This window comes from Mastacembelus armatus, chromosome 19 (genome assembly GCF_900324485.2).
Source record: "Mastacembelus armatus chromosome 19, fMasArm1.2, whole genome shotgun sequence".
In the NCBI taxonomy this organism is placed as follows: domain Eukaryota; kingdom Metazoa; phylum Chordata; class Actinopteri; order Synbranchiformes; family Mastacembelidae; genus Mastacembelus; species Mastacembelus armatus.
In genome coordinates this window covers 17,259,532-17,283,255 of record NC_046651.1, presented here as the reverse complement: position 1 = coordinate 17,283,255, position 23,724 = coordinate 17,259,532, and the positions used below count along the sequence as shown (strand labels likewise).

Here is a 23,724-nt window from a genome sequence, read left to right as displayed (position 1 = left end):
GGGTTAAAATTAGATCTGAAGCACCATGATACAGAAACCTGTCCTTCTCTGTTGTGTAAATATCTGTAGGAGCTGCTTTATTTTTAGCCAAAGGCTTTAGGGATTGCAATCTCTATCCTGGGAACAGCCACAGAACTTTCTCAACAAATACTGGATGAAACTTGCATAAAGAGGATCCTGCAGACTTTGATACTGTAACCTTTGCTCTAGTGCCAACACAAGGGTGGCATACTGTAAGTGTCTGAGCAGCTTCAGTGAAAACGCTGTAGGACTCTGGAGCCTAGAGCGAACACTAATATTTTGACACTACTGTGTCTTCAGAGCTAAAGAGGACAAGAGCTAAGGCGAACTCCTATTTTTTTTATTGGATAAATAGTGCAACAGGAGTTCAAACCTGCTGGGTAAGATCTAGCTGGTTCTGAATCATGCTTGTAGGTGAACTGATATTTAAGAGCACAAAAAAACTTTCCCTCTTCAGTTGATGAATGTGAAAACAGCCTTTTAGTGTTTGTTCTGAGGGCTAAGCCTTCGTGGGAATATATTTTTGGAGTTTAACATTCAATTCTCCATTAGATTTTTTTTTTCTTTATTGCCAGACATATATACAAATCTAATCTTGTCTACTGGGATGTTTTTGCGTTCTTGCGATATTATCTCTGCTGTAGAGAAAATTTAAAACATCAGAAATGTTTAGAAAGTAAAAAATAATTATATTAAACATGTTAAGGTTAATTAAAATGCTTCCATAATTTTTAAATAAAGTTATCTAAATCATAGTCTTAGATATACACTCACACATAAAGGTGTTCAGAGAAACAAAATACACGCTCACATGTTCATGATCCTTTAATTACATAAACATATTTTGTCTTTTTACTGTTTTTATTTTTCAAATATATCTTCGCGTTTCTTCTGTCCCCTCCTCCGCTGTGACGTCAGGAGGGGGCGTCGTGCTCGCGTATTCAACGCATTGGACGCTGATAGGCCAGTCGCCACCACGTGACACGTAGCAGCCAATCACGGCAGGATGCGAGGAGCTTAAAAAAAAAAAACGGAAAATATGGGGCCTGTGAAAACGAATAGCGATGACGTCACGCCATAAAGTGTGCCGTGTTGTCAGCAGCTGTTGGCGAGAAGACGCAGGAAAAGTGGATGTGTCTCGGTCGGTTGTGTGTCTGCGAGCGGACCGTAGCACTTAGCAGCACGTTTGGAGCCCAGAGATGGTACCGGGTGGGCGATAGAAGCACCGGAGCCTCGGCGGGTCCCGGGTGCTGGTATCAGTTGCATAAGTGAAGGCATCTTTGAGACAAAAACTGTGATAACGGACTAGTGCCAATACAGGTCGGAGTTGAAGCCATTTTCCTCTGCAGTGAGTGTAATCATGTATTTAGTCAGTTAAAAATGGACTAATATTAAGTAGACCTTTACCTCCTGTAGGGCCCTGGAGTCCACTTGTAGATCTCTGCACGGATTGTTTTGTGACCGCTTATATTTGAGGCTCTGACACAACTTACAAACAACATGCTCGAATGACCCAGCACTTGTTGTTTACTCTTCCCAGTCAGTTGTTTATCAGGCAGATTGAGAGTTTTTGTTCAGTTTGTATTCACTTCTAAAAATCCAGATATTCCAAATTAATCCTCATGTCTTTTTTTCTTATGTATGCCTTACAGAAGATACTGATTTCTGATTGGCTGGCAGGTGTCCGGTAAACTTGCTTGTTTGTGCCCGATTGCACCATATCTAAAGTGTTTGTTTGTTGTTGTTGTTTTTTTTTTTTTTTACTTTGCTATTGTATTAAAAGCAGGTAGAACTAGTTCAACCCAGTAATGACAAAGTGAAACACCATGAAATGCAAATGGTTAGTAATTATGTCGTACAAAACAACTAATTTGTAAATCAAAAGCTTCATCTTCTCCTGTTTTAGTATAACTGTCTGAAAACAGGATTTTTTTTTAAAGAATTGTAACTTTAAAGGTGTAAAGATCGATGTTACCCAGTGTTATTTTCACTGAAGTGTGATTAATGCACTTATGTAGACCCCTCAGGGAATTATCTGTAAAAATAATAGCCCCCCCAAACACAAAGAATATACTGCCCCTGCAAAGTTGGTGAATAATAATATAGCATTTTTTTCTGCAGCCCAGCAGAGAAGTGATAATTTTAACTGAAATATATGACTTAGCAGCAAGCCATTCACATAATTGGAATATTACAGAATGTGCTGCTCTGGCACACTTAAAGTCATCAATATTACTCTAAACCCCCCTCTAGATTATGATTTACTGCATAACACTTTGTACTTGGAGTCTGAGAATAATCAGGCATGGACCTTTTTCTGTTACAGCACACGGGCACCTCCACCAGCTGTGTTCAAACTAAGATCTGTACGTCGTAAGGTAGGTACAGGGCTTTGAAGTGGCAGCACCGCCATCATGAATGTGGGCACGGCACACAGTGAAGTGAACCCCAACACCCGAGTGATGAACAGCAGGGGAATCTGGCTGTCCTACATCCTGGGCATCGGCCTCCTGCATGTCATCCTGCTCAGCATTCCCTTTGTCAGCGTACCTGTGGTCTGGACCCTCACCAACCTCATCCACAACCTGGTCAGTGGAGCAGAATACCAGCAGTTTGCCTAAACGTCTACTGAACAAGCCGGTGCAGACAACCTATAGTGTAGTGTTGGCCTGGTAAACGGATTTGGGAATGAAAATAGGAAGACTTGTTAAAAATTCAAGACACAGGGCAGCAAAGTGACGTGAAGAAGAAACCTGCACTCAGTAACAAAGTAGTTGTACTTTCCTGTCTTTGTCTTTTTTGTTAATAAACTGCTGCCAGTGGTGTTTGAACTGAGACTGTCCTCAGTCCTGCAGCACAAACTTTGAATATTAACACTGTCTAGCCCTCATTGTTCAGTATTAACTACAGTTGATCTTGTTACAGGAGTATATTTAATTCCCTGGGTTTTGGCTTGTTTATCATATAGTTTATAAGCGCTCCCTTAATGATGGGAACCCTGAGACCACATTCACTTGATGGTTTGGGGCTAAAAACTGCACGAAACTTTTCCGGGCCTTTAAACTTTTCTCAGTCTCAGGGGATGTGGGCACAGTTAATGTCCTGATAATTTTGTCCCAGGCTGTTAAGACTATTATTCGTTCACTATGTGTTTACTGTGATTTATGTGTCGTGCTTGACTGTATGTTTGTTAAAACATTGTTCTTCTTCTTGTCTCTTGTTTGTTGCAGTGTATGTACCTTCTGCTCCACACAGTTAAAGGGACGCCCTTTGAGACCCCGGATCAGGGCAAGGCTCGCCTCCTTACCCACTGGGAACAGATGGACTATGGTGTACAGTTCACTGCTTCACGCAAGTTCCTCACCATCACACCTATTGTTCTGTAAGTGGCCCTCTAAACCTAATGTGAATCTAAACCCTAAGCGTATTTAGTAAGTCTACCTTTAATCCACCCTGGAGTTAATGTGTAGCTGTCACGGTGCATCAGTGCAGAATGTAAATTACAAAATGTCTTGCTCTTCTACCTCTATACTTGAGATTTTACTATCAAAATGATTGTTAATTTTTTTAGCATCCCTGCTGCTGCCCGGCTCACAGGTTGTTAAGGAGCTTAGTATCTGTAGCAGTTTTTCAGCTCCTTTCATGCCCTTTTAAAAGCAGCAGAGTTCAGTTTGCAGGAAGGACTCTGGGTCCCTGTGGGTGACTCGCCAGCTCACCCTGAACATTGTTGTGATAGCAGTTTTGCAAGTGTACACTTTCTGCACTAGTTTTCCAAAGCCTCTTTATCATTTCATTTCTCGGCCGTTGCCAGCAGCAGGTGCTAAGTTCAGCTGAGAATAGGATGTGCAGTTCCTTTATCCTAAAATCTCAAGAGCCCCTGTTGTTGTGTACATTCCCTCTTATTGTTTGCAGCAGATCAGCATAGTTAGCTTCGTCTTCCCTTAACGACCGCTTCCTTTATTTGTTCAGTGCTGACATGTAGCCAGCATGTTGTCAGGGTTAATAAGGAAGTGCTGAGGATCCAGTTTAGAAAAATATCCAAATCTTTATCTTCATAGATTTGCAGACTGGTATTGCAGCATTGTGTGTGTGCGCAAACTGTAGTTCAATTAACAAACGCTGATGATGCAATCCAGTTGTTTGGCATGTTGAAACTGTCTCAGGCCGAAGTGTTGGCACTGTGTTATGAAACATTTTGCTCTGAACAATAAGTGAAACATTTTTGACAGTTTGAATTTCAAGCCAGGTTTTAATTTCCTAAGAACTTTACTTTGTTCCTTTGCCTGATTAACACAATTACCGCGTGTGATACTCTGGCAGAGTTGTCATAGACAGAGTTTATCTAGAGTTAATCGCCTTCTCATCTTTCCTGTAATCATTACTTCTTCTCTTATTTATCTCTGATTCAGGTATATTCTAACCAGCTTCTACACCAAATATGATCGGGTCCATTTTGTGGTCAACACTGTTTCCTTGCTCACTGTACTCATCCCCAAGCTGCCCCAGCTGCATGGAGTGAGGATCTTTGGGATTAATAAGTACTGACAAAGCGGAAGAGGACACCTTCCTTCCCGTGTCCCCGTGGACTGTTGAGAGCATGCAGAGTACCAGGCCTCTGATTTGGCTGCAGATCCATGAGGATTTGTGGCGCTCTGGCTCCCAGCTCTGCTGAGCAGCACTCTAAATGAAGCCTACTGGGGATACTGCCGTGTTACCAAACCCCAGGAAAGAGACACTTCACACAAAGAGCACAAAGGGAAAGTGTACCGTTGTGATTGTCTGAGGCCTGTCTCTCTTGAGTTGCAGGTCATTTTTGCAGACACTTACAGAGCATTTGTAAAAGAAAGGAATTATGTCCATTTCCGTAGAAATGACAATGAGAGGACAATGTAGCTGCAGATATTTCTTGTGCCATTTTACACCCACTGGCACAGTGAGGCAGTAATCAAAGTTATTTTTGTGTAATAATACACTGCTGTATTTATTCAACGTCACTCCCACGTGAAGCTTCCTCTTTCTTGAGGTTTCTGGGCTTAGAGGAGAGTAACAGTACTTTAATGAAGGGACCCGTGAACTGCTGCGGAGACGAGACATGAAAGGCCACAAGGTTTTAAATTTAGCTGTCACTGCTCCTCTCGGGGCCAAGATTGGGAAGCTAGGGTACTCTTATTTTTATCTGACTGCCTCTATATTTGGACTCCCCTTGTCCTGGTTTGTGTCAAAGCAAGCTTCCTGTCTGCATAATCCTCTGGCCTGTGTGCAGAAAGCATCTGCAAGACGAGTCCTGTTTCACTTCACTCATAGTTACACTCATGGCAGCACATGCTTGCAACTACTTTAGTACTCAGGACCCATTTCATGACCATCTTATGCCTGCATCTTATTTTGAAAGCTAGTGGAAAGTATATTAGACACTTCTGTACTGCTTCCCTGCAGTAAGTCCTAAAATTGTCAGCAGTCAATGAAGTTGACATATGAATTCATTTACATATGAATGAGGTAGAAATCATGGAAAAAATCCAACTGAGATCCAGTTTAAAGACAAATTCATTTTTTTATCCATCTGTTGGCACCAGACCTGAAAACACAACAAAGACCTGTCATCACCTGTTATTTCTGTTTACACATTCACAAGACACTGAGGAACTTTAGCATTGATTTGGAGACTTTTTCCCTTCAGAAGTCCAATATTTACTCTTACTTACTTACTTGCTCTGTCTTTGTCTCCTTTAGGTCCTGAGGGAAATATCTGGCTCTGTACCTGCGAAATGCTCCACTAGTAGTGAACTTTGTCTTTCTGCACAGCTCAGGGCTTGTTTTCCGAAAACAGCTGACGGCTGCACCTACAATAAATTAGCTGGATGAGAATGGAGTTTGCAGATGGAAAAACCAAACACTGAGCTGTTTTTTTTCCCCCCTTCTTCTGCACCTTCTCAAAATCCTTTCTAGCATCCAAGGGGAAACTCATGCATTCTGTTGCTTTGCGTTAGAGTCGCCTATACGCTGTAAAGCTTTACATATTGCTGGCCTAATGCATGTGGATGATTTGTTTTATCACCCTCTGTGGTCGAAGACTGAGGTGTGCACGAACCATTTCACCGTCCGTTTGTCAAGTCAGTGAGTGTTAATATTTACACACGGTGGATACACAATGTTTTTCTCTTTGATTGAACTTTTGGAAAGCACAGTTTGATTGATTGGTGTGAGCATGCAGGGTGAAAATAGATAAAGTAACAACAAAATCACGTTTTAAACATTTCGCTACCGCTAAGAGAGGAAAGTGATGTGCATTCTCTTTCTTTCTATGTGATACCAGACACTGTGCAGAGTGTTACATTTAGACAGTGTTGTTCAGCTGGAGTCTGAGATCATCCTCAATTTTAACAAAAGATCAGTTTACCATTTTTTTTTTTTAAACTTGTTGTTAGCCTGAACAGTGTTGACCGCATATTTCATTATACGCAGTAGTAATTGCAGTAGTAGCATTAGAATTACTGGCAGCAGCAGCAATAGTAGTAGTAGTAGTAGTAGTAGTAGTAGTAGTAGTAGTAGTAGTAGAAGTAGTAATAGTGAAAGCACCAGTTTCAGCTTTTCAGTCCTGTTAGGTGAAGGATTAGTTTAATTTAAATGTGATTATTGTGGTTTATGCTGTTTCATATGGTTTATTGCTGAACCCAAATCAGCCCCATTGTTTCTTTCAGCAGTGGTGGAATGAATTGGCCAATAACGCACATGGACCAAAGACACAAACTATTAAGAAAAAAGTGGATCTGCGGAAGCTTTCATTTCCGTATCGTGTTCCTGAGGAATCTTCATTCCCACCATAAAGGGCTTTCTTCACAGACATGCTGAGATTTCATAGCACAGTGACCATTTTACATGTTTTTACTGGACAGCAGTTTCTGAGTGATGGAGCTGAATGTGATTCACTGTAAAACAGTGTGCTCATGGCTTCAGATTGTTGACAAGTGTACTTGCTTTTTGAAGGCAGTGTAAGAGTGCTTGACTTAAAATACAGTATTTTCCAAGCATCCTCTCAAAGGTCTTTATTGTTGTGCTGCTGCATTGATACGTCTGACTTTGTTTACTCGGACAGAATGAGTTGTCTTCATTAAGATAATGTCAGTCTGAAGATGTGTGCGCATGTTTTCCACTTCATTGTTCTGTTGGGTTTTTGAAGTGACACATTTTGACCTGTGGCTACAGATCTGAGGTTTAAATATTATCGGAGCAGATTATAGGACGTGCAGTTTGCCGTTATGATGAAATATTTCATGGCTCTTGGGAATCATACTGCTCTATTGTCTCTGTGTCAACAGAGGAAGCACACTGCACTTCAAATCAAACATTTAATCATTGGTCTTTATTTCAACACTGCAAGCTGATACAGGTGCTGCACAGTGCTCACTCTGTTACACAACACCAGAGACTTTTGAAACATTGATCAAGTGAAAGTGGTGCTGAGGCACCAGAGTGAGCAAAGGTCGGAAATTTGGTGACAGAAACATTTGCTTTTCTCGTAAGCCCTAATATTTCACGTTCTGTCAATTTCTATATTTAAACTTTCAATAATGACGATTGAAAGAAGGACAGAGGCCGGTTGTGTAATTATCCAGAAGATAAATATCTGCCTCCTTCTCTGACAGGAAATGGTACTTTTACTAAGGTAACTTCATTTAATTAAATTCTTTAATAGATCTTAAACCAGATGTTCCTTCCCTCTTATTGTTTGTGCTTTCATTTTACTTTTTTTTTGTTTTTTTTTTGTTGTTTTTTTTAATGTCAAATGCACTTTAATAGATCAGTGTTTGAATGATTGTGACTGAGGATTAGTGAATGTGAATTCAAGGTCCAATAAACTGAATTACCTTCTGCGCCATGTGTTTAAATTTGAGGAATCTAATGCACGATACTGTGTGTAATATTTTTGAGAAAAGAAAATATATAGATGTGGATTAGGCAGAGAGAATCCTGGGGTTTTATTTAAATAGCATAACCCACAAGGCAAGAAATACAGTGAAACTACATTTCTCCAGCAGAGGGCAGCAAATTGTTATTATTGACTTTAATCTGAAGCGACATTCAGCACCTATAAATAGGAAAGCCTAGGGAGAGATTATTAGTCTTTTTCTCTCGTCTTTTGCTCCCAAAGATTTTTTTTCTTCCCAGCTCGTTCACATATTTATGCACCCCCAGATTTACAGTCGCATGGAAATATGATGATTTCTTTTCCTCGTTTCCTCTCTGGAACCTACTTTTATTTCAGTAGTCTTAAATTTGCCTGACAGTAAACACATGAGCCATAAAAGTCACAATTTGGAGAGTTATATAAAAATATGAGGCAGCAAAATGGACAAATATGTGTGAGCCCTGGGGCAATATGCTGTGTCCACTCATTAAATAAAAGTCAGGTTGCACAGTTACAAAAGGTTCCATGCAGGAAAATATTCCATATACAGAGAACGTATTAGAGCAGCAGGTAGTAGGAGAAGGAATCACTGCAGATATATCTACAACAGATAAGTTTAAAACCTGTATCTACTTTATTTACAGCCGTTTGTCATGTACATTATTTATTGTACAGCCATAATGGGCTGATTTTAGAAGAACAAATACTTTTAATGCTCTTAATTTGTTTAGCTGATAGTAGGCTTTGATTGATTTGACTCATGTGATGACTTTTACTTATTTCCATTGTTGTACTGATACTTTTGCATAAGCAAATGATTGCTATACATTTTCTGCCACTGGTCATACTGCACAGCTGTCATTACAGATGTGTGTATTATAACTCAGAGAGAACGTACAGTAATCTGCAGTAATCTGCAGTAATTACTAATCCTCTTTACTTACTTCATTTTCTTTCATTTTGACAGTTACATGAAAAGGTTGTGTGGACACCAGGCAGGGAGCATGTCTGTTTTCTCCTCAGAGTAAAACAAGGTCACATGGCTGCTCCACAACCAACGATGCCATTCAATATGGATGGCAGAGCCCCCACCAAACCCACTGAGACAACACGTGGCGGTGCCATCTACTTAGATTTGCATTTGAAATATGCATTGCCTCATGTTGTGAGGCTCCCACTTCATGTGCTCTGTTTTTCTGTGGATGTGACGGCGTCAGGGATGAAACAGTGACCCTGCTGAGACGTAGACTCAGACTGACCCAATAATAATGTGCTTGATCAGGAGTGTCGGTGTTTCATGTAGGACGTGTCAGTGTAAGGAAGTCACCCATAAATAGATCCAAACAGGAAGTGGATTAATTAATTATGAGCTCTGGATAACCCACGGGGGTCGTGAACTAACCGAGGAAGCCAAAGGGCAGGACTGATGACGGGCTTAAAGTGGCTGTGCTGTGACTCAAATGTTTCCTGAAAGTACCTGTAGACTTTCCTGAAGTCAGTTTTACTCCAGAACAGAGTAAAATAATCTGTGCTGCATAAAGTCTAAAAGGAGATGGTGAGAAGCAGAACTAGATGTGGTGTGAGGTGGAATAGTACACACTATATTGATTATATGTTTGTCCAGGGGAGCATTGTATGGATTTTATATGCACATTCAATCTTTTCTCTGCTGTACTCTGAGACTTGAAATGCTAAAATTAGCATTTAAATTAGTTTTTTCTCCTATGTGGCTCAATTTATCTCCGTGTAGAATATTCTTTACTTTCCCAATTCATAAAAACAAGCTAATCTGCAGAGTCATACATTTATTCTGCTTGCAAATAAACCTGTAAACTGATTAGTTTATGAGGTTTAGAAAGGATGTGGGTTTGATTCCAGAAGTGGAGATGACACAGAACTAAATAAAACAAAACAAAGACGCACACAATAACAATTTACTTGCTTCTGTCTCATAAATAATGTGGTTTGAATTTCTATGCACATTTCATGAAAACCCAAAGTTTAATTGAGAGAGCTGATATTTACATTAATAGATACAGTAGATGGTTTTGTCTTATTTCTGGGTCCATAGAGTTTGATCTAAAGACGCTTTGGTTTAAAGCCCAGCAAATCTTAATATTAAATATCTACAACTAAACAAGCAACAATCAAAAGCAGACTTGTGCGGGTTTGGTTTTGTCAGATTTGATAGATCAGATATAGATTTAGGCCAAAATGTTAAAGTCTGACAGACACATGTGATTCCATCTCTTCACCAAAGAACCAATCCTTACCCACAATCAGCGAGAAAACCATTGGCAGAATTATAAATACTGACATTTCTCATTTCATGCATGTGCTTTCTCAATAACCGAAACTTTTGGCAGAAAACTGTGAGTTTATGTAAGACCCTGTCACTCATAGTAAGATGCTGACTGAGAAAATGCATTTTCCATGAATTTAAAGCAGCTTTAACACTTCCAAGGGAGTCCACAGACCCCAGTGGCTTTTCTGTCTTGAAGGCCAGCTGTAGTGTTTTTGTGTTGGTGTTACTGTACCTGACAGTAAGTGGCAAGAGCAGATATGGAATATTAACTGGTTGTAGGCTGGTGCTTGGAGTAACCCTTAAATTAAGCAGAGCAAACAATAACAATAAGCAGTGTGGAACACAAAGCTTTAGCAGAGTCTCAAAGAGCCCAAACTGTTTGGCTCAAAAGCCACGTTAGTGCTTTTACGGATGAGACCCACTGTGGTGACACCTTCAAATGATGAAGAGCTGTTAGGAAGGAGCTGTCGGCCCAAGGCGGAGCTATAAGGCAACTCATAAAGCCTCACCCAGATCTATCATAGAAACTATGAATATTCATAAACTGTTCTGGTTTTACATTATTAACATACTCATTCCACTCAGTAATAAGATTTATGATTGCTCTGTGACATCCAGAGTTTAAAACTAGCGGCATAAAATTTGCTGGTCACCACGAGTGTGCCGCATAAATTGAGAAAACGGTGCAGAAATGCTCTCATAAATAAAACACATCACGGCTGAAGCGACAGGCCTAATTAGCGTTCACCCCGCTGCAGTTTAGCTCTGCACTGCTGGGTGTTAAGCCATGACTAAATCTAAACATTCGCAATTCATTACCTAGGGCCTAATTAGCATCTTGCACCGGCTTTGTGTTGTTTTTACCTCCCTCTTTTCAAGGAGAGTCAGACCCATTGTCTTCAAACATTGTCTGTCTGCAGGTGTGTGGGCGGTGTGTTATCTGGGAATTTGGTTGGTTTAATGACCTGAGGGGAAGTTTCATTTGATTCTGTAAATAATCATCCAACAAAGAAAAAATTCATAACTTCATAAGTGTGAGTTGGCTTGTCAGGTTTTGGACTTCTAGACATATGCATCAGGCTGTATTAAGAAATATTTGGCTTTTTACACAGTTTTTTCAGCCTGTGCACAGTTGAAAACAGTCCGATGGGTCATTAACCAAGGATGAAGGAGGAGGAGGTTATTCCTGGAACGTGGAGCTGTAGCGTCAGTCTTCTGGCATCATGTCATGTATGCAGCAATCAGATATATACTTAAACCCTTTTAGATGGTTTTACTTTCAAAACAACTCAGCTGGAAGCATTAAAAAGTCAGCATGGAGCTAATGTTAGGGTACTTCAATAGCTAGCAAGTCATTCTCGTCATGGCTAAAAACAAGAAACTGCTTTTCTTCTGCTTGAAATGTAGGACTGTTGATGGAAACACTGTTCTCACAGTATACTGTATGAGTGTATATATATATATATATATATATATGTAGGATGCAGTAATTTCATTTACTATACCACAATCATATTACTGTGACACCAGTGTGCTAGCCTCTCTTCAGGCACAAAGACATTTTAAGGGTATTAGTAAGGTGTGGCGAGACACACAGGTATTACATATGCAGCTCTGTTTAACATGCTTGTATCCACGACACCTAAGTGCCTTTTTAATCTCCCTAAGTGGTCCAGGTCAAGCTTCAGTGGGATGAAAACAGCCAAGAGAAAAGCTGGTCCTGCATCTAAAACAATCCCCCCAGTACAGTTTGTTCCTATGCATTTCTCTAAAGTCTTATTCATCATTTCAAACACCGTTTTTGTTTTCAGTTTGCATCAGAGTTTTTCTTCCTGTAGTTATGGTATTCAAACACATCATCCTGTGTTTGCATCCACATAAATACAGATATGTGTGTAGCTCAAAGGGAAGTGATAACGTAAAAGAGTCCATTAGTGATTAGCTTTATACAGCGGAGTCTTTTTCTTCCTTACTGCAGCTACAGGGTTTCACTATATGAAACCCCTGCATCAGATTTCTTTGTGTCATTTAATGGAAGCAATATATTCTCTGTGGGGTTAGATTTAAACCATTGAGCTTAAAATTTTTCTTAATAGTGATAGAAATTGGACCAGATATTATTGTTGTGTAAAGTTAATCACCGTTTGCATTCAGTGACAAAAGTTAAAAGCCTCTGAGATGGCAGCTATGTTGAATATTAATAATCTGTAGCCTACTATAATTTTTAAATTAGAATGACTCATGCCTTCCACCTATTTATCATTCAGTTTAGAGCTTCTCTCCTCTGTGTTATTACCAGGACTCATTGACAGCTGCTGCCCACAGGCATGTTCTAGAAAATAATTAGATGAGATGGCTCCGCTTTGAACTTTGCACAGTCGTTGCATGTAAAACCTTTTTAGTTTAGTTTAAAGAGGTTTCAGAAGAGCTGTTGAGTTTTCAAAATAAATATTTCTTTTTGTTATTTTTTTTTTTTTTGTAAGCTTATGAGAACAAATGTTCTTGCTTCTTTAGAGTAAGATCACATAGGATTTTTCTCTTCCCTTGTTGTTTACTAGAGACGGAGCAGTTTCTTCATCATGCATCCAGAAGGTTTTACTGTAGGAACATTCAGATGTTCTGTAGTAGGAGATGAAATAAAAAGAGCCATAGACATTTAACAGTAAATTCACATTCACTGTCTACTAACTTTCATTGCACAGTTCTGTATACTGTGTTATACAAGAACTCAATGTGCTTTATCATTTTGTACTGACAGGAACAAATATTTGACTTTTGCTGAGAGAACAAATTGAATTAAATATTAAAAAAAGAAAATGTTCATTCAAAAATTAATATAAACTATTTTAAAACAACAAAAAGAATAGAATAGGATTACTTGTCAAAAGAAAAGTTTTTCCACTTTGCAGTCTTTCATAAACTGAAGAGACACATTAAGTTCTTACATCTGTGAGTAATTTAGCAAACAATAAAATAATCTACAACAAAACGCATTTTTTAATCCATGATGAAGGCTCCAGCTTTAACAGATGTAATTTAGTGATAACCAAGATGCTCCAATTCAGATTATAAAAGCTCTACTGAAATACCCTGTGGTGCAAAGTAAATTTACTCAAGTACTGTACTTGAGTTTCTTGAATATTTCTTGAATATTATATTTTCAGTTTTTTGTTCTTCTCCTCCACTACAGTTCAGACGCAAATATATATTTTTTACCGCCTCACATTTATTTAACATGTTAAATTCATCAGTTGCTTTGCGGATGGAATTAGATAATAAAACCCAGGTTCACTCTCAGGTGTCAAACGGAACCAGCTGCCATGTAAATCAAAGGCGGTCTTTTTAAATCCCCTAAGCTCCGCCCACTCGTTACAGGTGCGCCCCCTTCGTGTAAACCCGTTAAAACTACCGCGGTAACTGCTGCTGTCGTGTCGGAATCCGCCTCAGTAAAGTCGAAGATGTTGCTTCAGGACATAATTGTGGCGAAAACAACATTATTTGTCGATACAGTCGACCAGAAATGCGCAGGCTTTTCTAACGGAAGTGACCGGGGAGGAGAAAAAATGGCGTCTGCTCAGGTAATATTTCCGGTTAACTAGTCACCACGTGGATGCCAAACAGCCGGTTTGTTAGTTACAGCAAAGTGAGCTAAAAGTAATGCAGTTCATGAAATTAATGCTAAAGTTGTTAAGGTTATAATTGTTATTTGTTAGTAAAGTAAACCAGCACATCTTAAAACTGGGTCCAAACATAACCAGCTAGTTAACTATCCAAGACTGCAGTTGATTAAATTGGCAGCTAAATGTTCTGTATTTATCCGACATCATTATTTGTTTTTTGCAGCATTAAACTTAATAAAATTACAAATATAAACAAACAAACAGTATGAAGTGTAGGCTCAGACTCTTACAGTCACATGGTAAATCCATTAACTAGTTGTGCTTATTTGTCTTGTCCTTATAGCTAGTCCTATAAAAGTCACCTGTCTGTTCTTCTGTGTTTGTTTCTATTATTGTAGTGTTATAGTCACAACGTTTCCATGTGTTTTTAGCAAACAATATAAAAGAAAACAATGTGTTGTTTGCTAAAGTGACTGCAAACCTGTCTCCTTATCAAAAGGTTCATGTATAGTGTAGATGTTAAGGTTAAATAAACAAATTAGATTCACCCTAATATGCTTCTAAAATGTAAGCACACAATGGAAAACAGATATATTTTTTTCAAAGCCTAATAATAGTTGATGCTGCAAAAGTCTTCGTTGATGCTACTTCTTAATATCACAAGCTATACAGCACCATGTCTCACACTAAGAGGATATAATTCTAACATTGTGTTTTAAGATACCATGTGTGGACACATTCGAGTCAGTAGCTATTGGTATTAACATGGTGGGGACTTTAATTCTTATTTAATCCATTTTTACTGTGTTTTTACAGATGGATGGAAGCTACTGTGAACCAACAATGTGGATTACAGAGTCAATAGGGCCTGTTCCACTCACACCTGCATCACGGTAAGAGCTTAATTGTTGTGCAGACTTCAGCATTAGACACTTTCATATTATATCTTTTCCAACAATGTGAGACTATTTTATGTATCACTGTGGTCCTCTTCCTTTCCTCTTTATCCTTATATGTGTTTATGTGCTTTCTGTCTGGCCAACTTCTCAGTATGGCTCTGTCATCCTCACTGATTAGTTTTTCTTTTTCGTTCTCTCCCTGTTTCTTTCACCCCGCCTTTGTTCCTCTCTGAAAGCATTAAAAAATTATTCGCAGATGAAAATGGCCTGTTTCCAGAGTCTGGAGGAAGCACACATTTGCACTGGTGTTAAACTTTGAAATGTGTGAGACTGTTGTCATTGTAACCTGTATTCTGTTGACCAGCTGTTCACGTTTCTTTAGCTTCGACTTGAAATGTAACTTTAAAGCACTAACAAGCTCTTTTGGTTATTTTAGCATGTATAAAAAGAGATAAGCACCTCTGTAGATACTGTGCTCAGTGTGTAATCCCATAGTGCAACAGGACAATATCAAACCCAGGATACTAATAAAATCACCCTAAATACAGTGAGAAAACACTTTCCTACAAATGATTAGAATTCATGTTTATTGATTATATGGAATATGGATTACGTATCTACTCCTTGTGTTTGCAGGCAACGTTTTGTGAATCTAGGAGGATGAACTCTGACCTGTACGATCGATAACTCCCAGACCCAGGGTAAGTGACGAATCAGATAGACTGTAGGCGCGACATGTGTAATGCAAAGGGTTTATTTATTTATTTATTTTTGTTTCCTGAAACTTCAAGTGGACACTTTGTTAGTTCAGTGTGAACACACAAACATATTTTTTGGTATCTCAGTTAGAAAAAGTAAAATTTTCTAATCTGAATTGACAGACATTCACTACCAGATTTTAGTACTCTTTTAAAAGTGATCTTTCCAGACACAGTTGAGGTTGAGTGCCCAGGTGTAATAATGAAAATGAATTGTGGCAAAAAGCACAGTGAATAAATTTAGTTAAGGCCCATTTTATCATGTAAGTTTACTTCTAATAACACAATTTTAATATAGTTTCTCTGACTTGATGACAAGATTAACTGATGTTGCGTTTGTGTATGAGGTAAAAATATTACACTTCAAAATGATTGATTGGGCCGATCTTATCGGTCACCTTTTCAGTATTATGGAAAGATATCATCGGTACAAAGACTGAGCGGAGCTTTTCTTTTGATTACTTTTTATATATTACTTCACCTGAGTCGAATATTGCCTGTGCTGTCAAAGTCAATAAATTGTAAAAGACTGTGCAAATGGCAGTAATTTATAGTTGTGGGCAGAGTCTACCTCAAAATGAGTCATGGTGCCGAGGACCAAATATGCCAGTGCCTTAAAGAGTGCCGGTTCGTTTTAACTGCAACACATATCCATAACCGCAGCAGCTGCTGTGTCCCCTATGGGAAGCTGGATGGAATTGGACATGGCAGAGGGGGGTGAGGGGGCGATGCGCAGTATGTATGAAATTGATCTGAACCAGGATGGGGGTTGGGTGTGTGAGTAGAGGACGCGGTCTGCCGGCTATTAGCCATGGCCTGACCGAGACAATAGGCATGGTGAAGAGGCAATTAGCTGACAATGAGAAGACGAGTGTCCTGTCCAACTGCCTGGTGTACATCATCCAGACAGGCTGCAGCCCTGCTGCTTGCATTTGTGGTCCCATTAGGAAATCAGCCCTCAGTCATATTTCTAAGATCTGAGCTGAGGAGATCAATGAAACAAGATGGACCTGCTGCCAACAGGCCACTTGTGTCTAAATGGGGCCATCGCATCTTTCCTTGTCCGTTCTGGAGTGGATGCAGGGAGAGCATTGCCTCAGCACTTTGCCTGGGGGTTGAGGAGGATGAGTGTGCACTGGTGATGACTCACTTCCACAAGTCGTTTATTGATCAGCTGTGGGTATTTTATCTCGGTGCTCGTTAAATGTGCTGTCTACCCGTCTGCTCTGCTTATTTGCATGGAAATGATGATCTTTGAGGGAGACCGTGTACCTGCTGTTCTGTCAGTTATCATGGTGTCAAAAGAAAGAAATGAAGCGGATAACAAGGGATCAGAGGTTTTAAGGTCTGTCAGTCGAACAGGTACATCATTTATTCTATTCCAGATTGGTTTTGGTTTGCTGGAGATAACATTTTCCTCTGGCTGACATGGAGAAGTGAATTCACTTCAGACAGTGTGCAGAGATTTGGTGCCATGAAATGTGTATGTGTGGATGCAGAAATGTGTGCTGCTTATTAAAATTCCACATGAACAGCCAGACACTGCACCACTACCACAATCTGCTCAGTCTCAGTTTGTGCCATTTGCACATTTCCTCAGAGATTAGCCATTTGTTTGAAAAGGAAGTCTCTGGAGGAGAATGAGAGAGGACATATGCAAAACTGAAAAGCTGTCCTTAAAGATCAGACACCACCAATGGAAAATAAAGGGAAGCTAACTTAAGTAGGACTGGGTTTCTCCTCAAATTCTATGGCGCAACCTGAGTTTTTTTGAGAAATGCATGCATGTTTTTCTTCGCAGCATTATTTCGTGTTGTTTAAAAGTTAAATGCTGGTCGCACATAAACAGCCCAACGATAATTTTGCCTGAATAACATTGTTTAAAATGAGCATTTATTTGGTGCTAAATCAATAATCATTCATCATATAAGACTTAAGTGGCATTTTACATTCTCTGCTCAGCTGTAAAGACCTTTTCTAAAAACAGATTTAAAGCTTCTGTCCTGATGAGGCAGGAAGTTGTGTAGTGTTTGGTCATGTGTGCCACTGTACAACAACTCAACATGAGTCCTCCTTTTAACGCTTGGCTTCCCTCTGAGCTTTGAGCCAGTCCTTTCTGTATTCTTTGCATAATGTGTGTTTCCCCTGAGGAACACATAAAACATGTGGAGCTACATAATTTGACTGGGGTGACAGGTGATTGTGACTAGTTTGACAGGGCATGTGTCCTGCAGCTTAATGACGCTGAGATTCCTGCTGGCAGAGTGAAGCCATAACTCATTAAGCATGTTAGTCATGTGTTTTTTTTTTTTTTTTTTTTTTTACCCTTAATACATCAAGGATAGTATACACTTGGAGCTTACATGTAGTTGAGCTGACAGCTGGGGGTTAGATATAATGAAAAATACAAAGATTTCTCTGTAAAAGTCAGTAGTCATCCTAAACAGTCCTGTGTTTGATTCATAGCCAGTTACTCTGTCATTTATGGTGAGGAGAAATAAGTCATAACTTCTATACAGTGATATAGACTGACAAGGTGTTGCTCTGCCAAGGGTGATTATCTTTATGATAATATTAAATGTTTTATTGGCTGTATAGTCAGAGTCAGTGTGTTCATAGCAAGGCTTGTAACCCTGCTCTCCTCTTTCCTGGCTGCTATGTTGTGTTTCCAGTAAAGGCTGACGCATAAACACACTGTGTTTGTTTGCAAAGTAGAACAATTGTCTTTGAATTCATTTGTTTAATTCAGCATTCATGCTGGTTCTGAACTATAATACTGCCTGGATATATCAGTTTCAACACCAGCAACCAGCTTAAGAGAAAGAAATAAAAGGCAGACAGGTCTGCAGGCACAGAGGGAGTAGAAGGAGCTGTAAGTGTGAGAGAAAAGAAAAATACTAATTTCCTGTGTCCCATCCTATGTATCATCATGACAAAGTCAGCAGTCATACACGATGTTCAAGTGCGTTAACACTAGCCGAGTACAGTCAGTTACTAGTTTAGATATTTTGTAGGCTGCTGTTTGTGGTACTCTGTAGTTGCATTGCATTATACACCTAATTAACACCTGTCAGTCTAACTGTAGAGTGTAATTCAGCAGCACCACAAACTGCAGTCTCCACTGATTATAAAGTTTTAAGAACATTATCGTGAATGGGCGAATGTTTGAATTAATTAAAAGTTCATCTTATTTATTGTGCAAACAGTTGCTTATTCCTGCCACTCTGTGATTTGTTGCTTTTTTGATCCTATGTGAGTATTGAACCCCTACATTTCAGCCAGCAATTTGAAAATATCACACTGGGTTCTGCACAGTAATGTGCATTTTTACTAGGTTCTGTAATTATCTTTTCATTTCAAACGTTTGCTTACTTTGCATGGGGAGCACCACTTCTTGAGACTAAAGTTCAGGATATATTGACCTCTGCTGCTTCAATTTTTACCAGTGTAATCTGTTTCTAATTTAATTGCAGTAGTGAATTGGTGGTGTATTCCTTTCCTTTAATTAACTAGTGGAAATAATCATTAGTTGCCATATTAGGACTATATTGTGCCCCAAACTCTTGCTTTCCATTCATCACTTTTTCTCTCTTACATTTCTTTTTTCTGTCACGACTTACTATGTTATTTTTAACGTGTTAAAGTCCCAGCCCCAGTAATTTTGTTTTCATGTTCTGCTGTAGTTGCCATCTTTAATGTTAAAGGTTTTTAACCCAGAACGCTGACACTAACAGATCTGGAGCCTGGCATCTGAGCAGTGTGTGTGTGTGCGTGCGTGCTGTGAACGTCTGACCTTATATTAATGAAGTATATATCAGCCTCTGTGTGTGTGTGTGTGTGTGTGTGTGTGTGTGTGTGTGTGTGTGTGTGTGTGTGTGTGTGTGTGTGTGTGTGTGTGTGTGTGTGTGTGTGTGTGTGTGTGTGTGTGTGTGTGTGTGTGTGTGTGTGTGTGTGTGTGTGTGTGTGTGTGTGTGTGTGTGTGTGTGTGTGGATGTATAGAATTGGGTTTTATGTGTGTGTTTGCTGGAGTTCCCAGTGAATGTATGAGTGTGAGGCGCTGCAAGGCAAAAATACAAATTGAAAAAACATGCCACTGTTCATAAGAAATCCACAAGCACAACATTGACTGTGTCTGCGCCGCAAAGAAACAGAAATGTTTTTATAGCTTCAGAGAATCCAACAGAAACAAATGTCATTCTTCAAATGGCATGGCATATAAAGTGAGATTACTGTGAAATTGTAGTGAGTTGCTCGGCTCATAACTGTCAGAGCTATTGGTGAAAGACAGAAAATGCTATGGAAACATGACTATTTTTAGAAACCTTGTTAACTCATTGAGCTTTAGGATCCAGGGAATTGAAAGAGATGCAAAATAGGCAGAGTAAGGATGTACAGCGTGATGTGATGGTCGTATTCTTGTTTTTTTTTTTTTTTTTTTCACAGCAAGGACTTGTGACAGTAAATCTGCTCTGGTGTGCTGAAATATCACACTACTTTTTGACATTCCTATAATAATTGTGATACTATATATTGAATATGTAATTTATTTTATTTTTTACCATTTTGCAGCATCACATAGGCTCTATTAGTGTTGCCATTATCAGTTATTCTGCAGATAATTTCTCTGATTAATCAATTGTTTGATCTCTAAAATATAAGAAGATGGTTAAATGTCTGACATGTACCCAGATTAAAACAAAATACCTAGCTGTGTCTGTGTAGCAATCTAAACCCCTAAGATGCCTCTAAGCCAAATTTACCTATAACCATTCAGGTAAAACTGACTTTCACTTTACAGCAGGTTTAATCATTAAACTAGGTCAGATTAGCAACATAGCAACTCATGACTACATTTCTCTGTAAATCACAAGTCCAGTGCTTTGCTTTGAGAGCAATGAATGAGCCAGTTCAAATCATTTGAACCTACTTCCTACCCTTATACACACACACACACACACACCACAATATCTCTTCATCTAAAGTCACAAACTTAAAAACAGAAGCCATATGTCTTTTCATGCCTTATCTGGCTGATTGAGTGACATAATAAACCTTTACTGGGAAAAGGTCAATACTAATGTTGGTTTGGAGGCTAGATAGATGATTAGCCGGTTAGCTGTAGCACATAAAACATGCAAATGTCATTTCATGTAGTTCGGATACTGGTGTAGTTCTCTGACATTTGCAGCAAAGTTGTCTGTGTCCACAGACACTTCACAGAATATCCTCAGCCACAGTAATAACGGAATCATTTCTGTGATAATATCGTTGAAGGTCTGTCTCACTGATAAATGGTATGTCATATCATAGATGTATTAACCCTATAATAGATCATGTACGTTTATAATAGAGCACCTTCCAATTTGCATATAGGATGAATGAACCTTGATATAAACTGTCAACATGTCCTGTGTTTTCTAGTTTAGGGCAGGTTATCTTCCACAGGAAATTGGTTCTGCTGCAGTATAAAACTCTGTTGCTGAGATATGGTGCAGGATGACTAAATAATTTACTTAGATAACATATTACATAATGTTAAATCATTATCTGCAGCACTGAAAACAATAAACAGATGATAATACCATGGAATTAAACAAAAACATACAGTCACAAAATGTTTGAGGAAATTTCTCAGAGTGGAAAGAGCCTTTACTAATCAAAACCCAAAGGGTTTACATCAAGGCTGGAGAAGAAAGTAGCTGTTCAGAGAGGAAAAAGTTTGAGAGCCAGCTGCATCTTCATTTGGATCCAGAGTGGAGCTCTTTGATGGGGTTTGCATTTTTTAAGATGTTCTCAATCAGCAGGCTACTAAAATTATTCCAAGGTTTTAGTTTGCTGCTGTATAAAATATTAGCCTTAGAAGAGTTAAGCCAATTGTGTTTTACACACAAATATTCTTTTAAAGAGGCAGAGGGGGGGTGGGTCCTGAACTGTGCATGAATATATATATATATATATATATACATGCAAACACATACGTGCAAACGCAGTTGTTGGCATCTTGCTCCACTATTACAGTGACTGTATTTCTCATTCCCTTTTTGCTGTTGTCCTCATATGTCTCCGCCTGGCCTTTTCCTCCAGCTGTTGCTTTGATATTAGCTTCATGAAATCTGTGTGAACACCAGAGACGTGAGTAATCTTCCTCACTGCGAGGGCTCGTTCAGATGGTCTCTCTCATTCTCTTATCTTCTCAAGGCTTCTCGCAGTTTTTAATCCTCTCACCCTCAACAGAATACAAGAACTGCCAGTCATTCTTCTTCTTTTTTTTTTCATAACTTACTGGAAGATGGATGAAAAGATGTAATGTTTTTCATCATTTTCTGTGGGCGTCTGACTGCGTAGCTTTAATAAGGTTTCCTATAGGTGTCCTGATGATCAGGTTCAGTGTTTTGTCCTCCACTCACCCATTTTATACCTCAGCTGCTGACATTTTAAAAAGAAATACTTTGATCAGAAACAGAGGATGAAGCACCACAGTTAGGTGTCATCAGTCAGTTTAGGATGAATCCTACACTGACCTTGAACAGATCATTAAATAAAAATAACATTAAGTTAAATAAGTTTAAACTACTCAAGGGCATCTGTTCACCCACCCTAATGTAATATAGGTTATCTTCCTGGTTTTTAAATGAAACTTGCAGCCTTCTCTTGTATGTCTTAACTAGTTTAATTCAACATTTTCAATCAAGTAATAATTAGATGTGCTCTTTACATTTATGTCCATAACAGACCTCAATGTGTTTAAAACCGGCTGAACTGTGTCCATAGTTCAAAACTGTCAAATACCAAACACTGAATGTCTAAACAGATTATTTACTTATACAGGAAAAGGGGTTTGTACAAAATGACTTATGAAGGCAGAGTTTTATTGCTATCAGATTATTTATTATAATTACAATGGGGCTGTGACGTAAGCTGCTCTAAAGTTTTACTGTTTAAAAAATTGGAGGGGACCAAGTTATGCTTTTAAACACAAACATCTGTTTGTTCATGGCACTACATTGAACAATTGTGCAGATGATGTTGGTGGAAAAGCCTGGGGAACAATAAAAGCCGGTTTTCATCCAAGTGACAAAATTTCCTGAAAATCCTTCCAGTAACTGTAGAGATATTTCATTAGCCATAAAGTGATGGCCTGAGTGACTCTAGGCAAACCACCACTGCCTGTTTCAGAGCCACTGAAAGTGTTGGAGCTCTAATCAATGATTGTGATTGTTTATATCTCAGTGGTTGTCTCTCTGATGCTTAGTCAAGCAACTTGTGTTGGAGCAAGTGGTATTGATTTAATTGTAAACACCATAGGCCTGGCTCTGAGCGGCCCCAGTTCAGGACCCAGTGAAAGCTTTAGCAAGGCCCTTTGCAAATCAGACAGCCTTTGCAGCTCAGGAGACTTAGATGTGTCAGGATCAAAATATTGACATCCTTTAGTCATGGCCGGGTACAGCTACTTTCAGTTTTAAGCATCAAATGTGATAATGAATGGGATGCTTCAGACCTCATTATGGTATCGAACACAGCTCGAGTCTGTTCTGAGCTGCTGAAGGAGGGATGATGAAGCTAAACCCAAGCAGCCTTTAGTCAATAAGCTGAAGCAAATAGAGCATGTCAGGGGAGTGTTTGGAGACTACGGATCATTGTCAGTGATTTGTTCTTGGTCTGCTCATGGTGTCTAATTCATTTCAATTCATTTCACTCAGAATATGAATCCAGTCTGCAGTTGATCTAATACTAGAGCCCTCATTTTCATCTACGAGCTGTGCTCCAGCAGGACCAGCAAAAAATGATCATCTAGCTATAAATATTATTAAAATCATATTTATTCTAAATATAATAGTTACATTTTATGTTCTGTATCAACATTTCATTAGTTGTCCTGCAGAAACTACTGAAAATGTATATTTAAGACAACTGAGATCTTTGACTCAAGACCAGTGATGATACATTAGTGTAGTAGAGATACTGATTTCTGTACCATTAATCAGAAAACTGCACTGTTTACTATGCTAAATACAACTGTTCAGTCAAGTGTGGATTTTTTTTTTAAAATATCTAAGGTTAAAAAAATAAACCATTTCAAAGTTTGAGATTCTTTGGGCTTCATTAGATTTGATCTTCTGGTTTAGAAGTACATCCTCACCACTTATGTTATTTTTATCCACATGTGAAATAGGTTTCGTGAATATAAGACATGCACAGTGTTGATATTTTG

General features: G+C 38.9%; 1 protein-coding gene across 3 annotated transcripts; it reads left to right on the top strand.

The window, feature by feature from the left end:
* Positions 1–273: 273 nt before the first annotated feature.
* Positions 274–7,019, top strand: ormdl3 (ORMDL sphingolipid biosynthesis regulator 3). 3 transcript variants are annotated; one of them, XM_026316348.1, is made up of 4 exons: positions 274–401; positions 2,348–2,609; positions 3,252–3,403; positions 4,431–7,019. In XM_026316348.1, the coding sequence occupies exons 2-4, from the start codon at positions 2,436–2,438 to the stop codon at positions 4,564–4,566; spliced, it is 462 nt and encodes a 153-aa protein (XP_026172133.1). In that variant the 5' UTR covers positions 274–401; positions 2,348–2,435; the 3' UTR covers positions 4,567–7,019. The 3 variants fall into 3 exon arrangements, with proteins under 3 accessions (XP_026172133.1, XP_026172134.1, XP_026172132.1); XM_026316349.1 differs by lacking the exon at positions 274–401 and adding an exon at positions 1,086–1,341; XM_026316347.1 differs by lacking the exon at positions 274–401 and adding an exon at positions 1,086–1,369.
* Positions 7,020–23,724: the final 16,705 nt, after the last annotated feature.

Excerpts from the sequence above, each read along its gene's own strand:
- ormdl3 (XM_026316348.1), top strand. The coding sequence starts at position 2,436 with ATGAATGTGGGCACGGCACACAGTGAAGTGAACCCCAACACCCGAGTG. Across the intron at positions 2,610-3,251 it reads CCAACCTCATCCACAACCTG|TGTATGTACCTTCTGCTCCA; the intron begins GTCAGTGGAGCA and ends TGTTTGTTGCAG. Across the intron at positions 3,404-4,430 it reads ACCATCACACCTATTGTTCT|GTATATTCTAACCAGCTTCT; the intron begins GTAAGTGGCCCT and ends TCTCTGATTCAG.